The 7,042-nt window shown below is 45.1% G+C and overlaps 1 protein-coding gene across 3 annotated transcripts in view; it reads right to left on the bottom strand.

The window, feature by feature from the left end:
* Positions 1–289: 289 nt before the first annotated feature.
* PPIP5K1 (diphosphoinositol pentakisphosphate kinase 1) overlaps positions 290–7,042 on the bottom strand; it is a 49,979-nt gene continuing 43,226 nt past the window's right edge. For 2 of the 3 annotated variants that reach the window (XM_007467545.1, XM_007467547.1), the window contains 2 exons: positions 4,954–5,067; positions 291–2,282 (listed from right to left, as the gene is read on the bottom strand). In XM_007467545.1, the coding sequence (XP_007467607.1) occupies positions 1,351–2,282; positions 4,954–5,067 (1,046 nt within the window). In that variant the 3' untranslated portion in view covers positions 291–1,350. Of the gene's footprint in view, positions 2,283–4,953; positions 5,068–7,042 lie in introns of all 3 variants that reach the window. The other variant, XM_007467546.1, reaches the window with a different exon arrangement.

Here is a 7,042-nt window from a genome sequence, read left to right as displayed (position 1 = left end):
TTTTTTTTTAATATTTATTTATTTGGTTGTGCCAGATCTTAGTTGTGGCTCACAGACTCCTTAGTTGCAGCACAGGTGCTCCTTAGTTGCGGCCAGCAGCCTCCTTAGTTGTAGCATGCGAACTCTTAGTTGCAGCATGCATGTGGGATTTAGTTCCCCGACCAGGGATTGAACCCCGGCCCCCTGCATTGGGAGCACAGAGTCTTAACCACTGTGCCGCCAGGGAAGTCCCCAGTCATTCATTCTTGAATTCAAAAGGACATCATCACCACCATTATTATGGTTGACTATTCTCATTATTTTATATTTATTGAGCACTCATAATGTTCCGGCCCCCAACTCCAATGACCACATTACCCCTCCTACTCACCCCCATCCCCATCCCCATCCCCAGATCTTTGGGAAAAGCTTCATAATCACACCTGGCCTTAAAGACACAATGATATGAGGACAAATCCTATGGGGACCCTGGAGTATTTGGTCTTTGGCCAGTCTGTCCCTGGCTCAACTACAGAAATATATATGTAATCTTTGCTCATGTCTGTACAATACTGATCTCTGCTGATTGCTTAAAATAGAACCTGATTTTTCTCTACTACAGTATCTCCTAAGCCATATAGTCCCACAACAAAAGGAGGCCCAGCTTTACAGATTGGCCAAGAAGACCCAGAGCATTTTAAGTAGTTACTCTGAAATTTTCACAGCAATCTAATACCTATTTTTCCCTGGAGCTATTGCCCAGAAGAACAGGACTAGGGCAGAGAGGGCACCTGGGGATGATATGGAAACATCCATAAACCCAATCTAAACATTTGTGGCCATGATGGATATTTGTTTGGGAAAGGAACTCTTTTTTCCCAGACATTTCAGACAGCCAGCCTGTGCCCACCTGAGGATACTAACAAAGACAAGAGTCCCCTGAATGCGCATATGGTCTAAGGGTACCTTGAAAAGTTGTGAATATTTTCCGGAAAAGTAGAGACCTTGGAGTCCCCTTTTGCACTAGCTACCCCCAGGTGTTGTCTTCAGCAGTTAAGTGGCAGTTCCTTTACCAATCTGGGATTTCCTGGGATGATCAGAGAAAGTTAGGTAATGATAGACCCATTTACCTCTTGAAAGAAATCGTATTCAAGTCTAATGGCTGGGTGAGAAGTCAACAGCTGCTTTAACAGTGAAGTTGGCTCCTCCCCAAGCCCAGCTCTGGCACAGGTATGCTTCATGCCAAGAGGACTGCTTCCCAGACACCTCTGGTGAGATCCAAGGCCTTAATGCTGGCGGGTGAGTTAGCCAACAGAAAAATCTGCTAGCTCAAATGTCTGGTATAGTGTGACACCACTAATGAGAAAATGATTAATCACATATTGCTGGCGGAAGGGGTGAGTTCTGGTCACGGGCTAGAGACTGGCTCTGAGGGTTTACATTGCTAGATGGATACTGGACTTGAACATCCTCTCCAGACAGCTGGTCAATCAACTCAGGGACCACATAGGACTGCTGCTGATTCACCTCCTCTGGGACCTCCTGGACATGCAGATCACCCTCCCCAGGGAACTCTTGGGATGGTTTATCGACCTCTGGGATGTCCTGAGACAACAAAATGATTGCAGAAGCCTCTTGGGCCAGCCTGCCAATGTCCCCAGAGAATTCCTGGCATGGCTGGCTGAGCTCCTCAGGGATCCCTTGGGCTGGTTTGCCGACTTCCACGAGGATTTCCTGGCCCAGGCCACCAACCCCTACAGGGAACCCAGGGACCCGCCTGCCAACCTCCACAGGGACCCCCTGGCATGGCTGGTTGACCTCCTCAGAGTTCTCCTGGCAAAGCTTGCAAGCTTCCTCAGAGACTTTCTGGTACAGTTGGCTGGCATTCTGGCATGGTTGGCTGATCTGAGGGACCTCCTGGCATGTCTGGTTAACATCATCATGGTTCTCCTTGCATGGCTGGCTGATGTCAGGGACTTCCTGGCATGGCTGGCTGACCTCTTCAGGGATGTTCTGGCATGGTTGGCTGACCTCCTCAGCAACCTTCTGGCATGGCTGGCTGGTTTCCACAGGTGGTTCCTGTGAGGACTGGTTTCGTTCAAAAGGCTCTTGCTCCCCTTCTATGGGGAGCTCTTGTGCTCCATTCCCAATGGTCTCCTGGAGCAGCCCAAGGCCTTGATGTTCTTCAGTCACATGTGAATTTAAGGAGGGGTGATCACTGAAGCCAAAATGGCAGTTACCATCCACTGCAGTAGGGGAGGAAGGACCAGCACTGGACACAGTGCTGGAAGGGCCACTGCTGTCTGCAAAGCAAAGTCAGGAGACCAAGTCAGACAAGATGGAAGAGTAGGTTCTATGTATGTAGTTCAAATGCCAGAACAGACGGCCTATATTACTCATGTCTTCGGGAAAGAGGGTCTGAATTCTTCTTAAGTTATGCAGAGACTCCTAAGTTAGCCTAGCCCAGGAACTGTTGCTTTGGCCTAAGGTGTACTACAGGAGTGGCACTAAGGGACATCTAAGACTTCAGGAGACAGTGCTGAGGCCCACTTCATCCAGTTCTTTCATAAATGTACCCCCATTCCAACTCAAAATTCCCATGGCCCCTCATTCTTACTTTGGAGGCATATGAACACTTCATACCAGTGGTTCATAATTAGGGTTACATACCAAAATTATGGGAAATTTTTTAAAAAATAGATATTTCCAGATTCCATCTGCAGAGATTCTAATTCTACATTTAGGGTAAAGGTGTGGGATGTTGAAACACTCCCAGTTAAATCTGATGTATATCTTTTGTTAAGAATTATTTCTTTAAAGCACATTTCTGGGGCAGAGGTAACCTTTATTTACTGCCCAAGAGACAAGTAAGCAGGAAAATGTAGAAAAACTTTGTGAATCAGAATAATAGGAAGGAAAATGATTTACTCAAAAATGGAAGACTGCCATGAAATCTCTAAATGGTGGCAGTTCTTTTATTTATTTTTAATGGCAGCAGTTCTTAATTAACCTTTCTGGGGGTCACTGACCCCCTTTGAAATTCTAATGAAAGTCATGGACTATCTTCCCAGGAAAATGTACATATGGATATTCCCCCTCATCTTTACATATAATTCCTGGGGTTCATAGACTTTACCCTGAAATCCATCTACAGATCCAGGGTTAAGACCTTCTAAGTCTTGGGACATACAGTGTTACAGGCTTATGGATATTATATACATATAAAATATGAAAACTAATTCCTAGATCTTGACAGTAGTAAATGAAGGCCTTAGAGTCTTCAGTTACACTGTGGGACAACTCCTACCCCAACTTCTACCTCTTCATTAATCTCTAGTAGGGGACTAATCTACTTTTTCCTTTGTAAATATCATACTAATTGATGGTACTGTAGCTTTAAAGCACTCTGATATCAATAATGATAGATTTTGGAAATCGGGGACACCTGAATAGCTTGTCATCAACGAGAACCAGGGAAGTTGGTAAACCTGAGTCTGCAAAGGCTCCAACAGTTATTGAGTTTAAGGAATGCCAGCTATCTCTTTTCTGTAAAGCAGGGGTCCTCAGCCTCCCCCACACCCCCACCCCCGGTCCGAGGCCTGTTAGGAACCAGGCCGCACAGCAGGAGGTGAGCGGTGGGCTAGGAACCAGGCCGCACAGCAGGAGGTGAGCGGTGGGCTAGCGAGCGGAGCTTCATCTGCCGGCCGCTTGCCATCGCATTACCGCCTGAACCATGCCCCTCCCCACTGGTCCGTGGAAAAATTGTCTTCCACGAAACCAGTCCCTGATACCAAAAAGGTTGGGGACTGCTGCAGTAAAGGATCATATGAGGCATGCTTCAAGCAGAAAAAAATAAAAAAAGAGGAATGTGGTTTGGGGCCAACAAGGCCTATTTAGGGCAGACAGACAGCCCCTAAAGAAAATGTTTATCAGTGAGGCTATACATCTGATACTGAGATTTAAAAAAGAAGAAAAAATGTGTAAGCTGAGTTCACCCAAGGATAGAAGTAGCCTTAATATTCAGCTAGTAGTTTGATTCTGACAAATCAAAGAGTTCAAACAGAAACAGAAGTTGAAGAAAGATAAGATTTCTAGGGCACAGAACCTATAAACACTATTGGACAGAGGTAAAAGGACCAGTGGCAAGGTGAGTATAGGATAATCTGAAATTCAGGGGAAGAATTCTTGATGCCAGGAAGGAAAGTTTCTTCTGCACAGAGGGTGCTAGAAGAAGGGCAAAATTCTACAACTGTTTGCCCCAATGCTAAAAATATGAATCTTTGCTTCAGTTCTATCCAATTAAAATAATGTTTGATTTTAGATAGTCCCTGGAGGTAGGATGAATAAGGGAAGGATTCTTCCATTGCCAGTGTCTCTGGGCCTTATCCCCTGTCTGGTCACCACTGGTATCTCTCCCCCTCTACAATTACCCTAAGAACTCCTTGTGGCTCCACTGTTCACACTGTTACCAAGGATAAATAGGGATAGGCTAGAGATTATAAAGAAGAGATGGGAAAAAGCAGCATGTGAACTTGAACTAACAAATGAGAACAGACACCTTGAAAGAAGGGACAGGTAGAAAGTAGTAGCAGATTCTAGTTTCTTTTTCCCAGCTTTTCTATATATCCAGGTTTCCTCCCAAGTCATTTTTACTGAGAAAGCTGTAGAGACCAAATGGGGACTTGAGGAGAATGCAGCCTTCATCTTTTCTTCCCTAAAGGACCCTCTGAGCCACTATCATTTAGGAGCCCCTCCAAGGAGATAGAGGGGACATGGAGGACAGAGGCGACAGATGAGAGAGAATAAACAGATCTGCCCTTCATCTTGGAAACAGCAAGTGCAACTGCTTCCCTGCCTGGTTACTCCCGGTCCTTCAACCCTCATCTTTGTTTCCCTCCTGCGATGATTCTGTTATTCACCAATCCCTCCATTCCCTCTTGGCCTTCTCTAGGCAGTTCCAAAACAATTACTTACACCAAGGGGGCTTTTCAGAGCGCTGCCGGAGTTGCAGGGTAGGTGAATGAAGAGTGCGAGGTGGAGAAAACGGGCTATCAGAGGTCTGGTTGCTGTGCATAGAGTCAAAGAGGGCTGGACAGGTGAGGGAGAGAGAGGGAAGACAAAAAAAAGGCTATGAGGAAGAATTCAAGGACCACAGGTTGTCAATATAAGTGAAAACCAACTTACACTTCCTCAGGCTGAGATGTAGCATTTCCTAGGGACCCTTAATACAAACCATTTTCAATATTTTAAACTTTATATTATGAATATTGTCAAACATATTTTTTAAAAAGTAGTTGGGGGGGGGCTTCCCTGGTGGTGCAGTGGTTGAGAGTCCACGTGCCAATGCAGGGAACACGGGTTCGTGCCCCGGTCTGGGAAGATCCACATGCCGCGGAGCGGCTGGGCCCGTGGGCCATGGCCGCTGAGCCTGCGTGTCCGGAGCCTCTGCTCCGCAACAGGAGAGGCCACAACAGTGAGAGGCCCGTGTACCGCAAAAAAAAAAAAAAAAGAAAGAAAGAAAAGGAAAGTAGTTGAGGGACTTCCCTGGTGGCACAGTGGTTAAGAATCGGCCTGCTGGGACTTCCCTGGTGGTCCAGTGGTTAAGATGTCATGCGTCCAATGCAGGGGGTGCGGGTTCAAACCCTAGTCAGGGAACTAAGATCCCACGTGCTGCGTGGCCAAAAAAAAGAAAGAATCCACCTGCTAATGCAGGGGACATGGGTTCATCCCTGGTCCGGGAAGATCCCACATGCCGTGGAGCAACTAAGCCCATGTGCCACAACTACTGAACCTGCGCTCTAGAGCCCGCGAGCCACAACTACTGAGCCCAAATGGCACAACTGCTGAAGCCCATGCTGCTAGAACCCATGCTCTGCAACAAGAGAAGCCACTGCAATGAGAAGCCTGCGCACCGCAAGGAAGAGTAGTGCCCGCTCGCAGCAACTAGAAAAAGCCCGTGCCCAGCAACGAAGACCCAACGCAGCCAAAAATAAATAAATATATTAAAAAAAAATAAAAGTAGTTGAAAGACTAGTACAATCAATACCTATATATTCATCTCCTATATTTAACATGTTAACATTTTGCCGTATTTGTTTCATCTATTTCTTCATGCTGAAGTTCTTTAAAATAAATGACGAACAGTATGAGACATTTCACCTCTAAATACTTCAGTATTCATTTCTAAAATATAAGGAATTTTCCTACATAGCCATACACCATTAATAAACTTAACAAAATTTAAAAATACCCTAATATCATCTTAGTACCCAATCCATATTCAAATTTCCCCCAATTATTCCCAAAATGTCTTTTATAGTAAGATCCAAACATGAACTATGCATTCCATTTTATTATGTCTCCAAAGTCTCTTTTAACACATTTTTGACTGGAGATGTATTATGGCCACAGGTGTTAGTTTCTGCAAAAATCCCCCAGTCAATAATGTGTAAACCTAGAATCGAGCTCCCCCCTATTTTTTTATACTGACTTTTTAAAAAAAATAAATTTATTTACTTGTATTTTATTTATTTATTTTTGGCTGCGTTGGATCTTCGTTGCTGCTTGCAGGCTTTCTCTAGTTGCAGTGAACAGGGGCTACTCTTCGTTGCGGTGTGTGGGCTTCTCATTGTGGTGGCTTCTCTTGTTGTGGAGCATGGGCTCTAGGTGTGCAGGCTTCAGTAGTTGTGGCACATGGGCTCAGTAGTTGTGGCTTGCGGGTTCTAGAGCACAGGCTCATAAGTTGTGGCACATGGGCTTAGTTGTTCTGTGGTGTGTGGGATCTTCCTGGACTAGGGATCGAACCCATGTCCCCTACATTGGCAGGCGGATTCTTAACCACTGTGCCACCAAGGAAGTCCCTCATAGTGACTTTTTGAAAAGAATAGGCCAGCTGTCTCACAGAATGTCATATTCCACACTCTGGATTTGTCTGATTGCTTCCTCACAGAAACATTTAACTTGTTTCACTATCCCTTGTATTTCCTATAAACTGACAGATACAAAAGGCTTGATTCAATGATTCAGGTGTTTTTTCTTGCTTTTTTTTTTTTTTTTTTTTTTT

This window comes from Lipotes vexillifer, unplaced genomic scaffold (assembly GCF_000442215.2).
Source record: "Lipotes vexillifer unplaced genomic scaffold, Lipotes_vexillifer_v1.1 scaffold722, whole genome shotgun sequence".
Taxonomy (NCBI): domain Eukaryota; kingdom Metazoa; phylum Chordata; class Mammalia; order Artiodactyla; family Lipotidae; genus Lipotes; species Lipotes vexillifer.
This window is presented reverse-complemented; position numbering and strand designations above follow the sequence as displayed.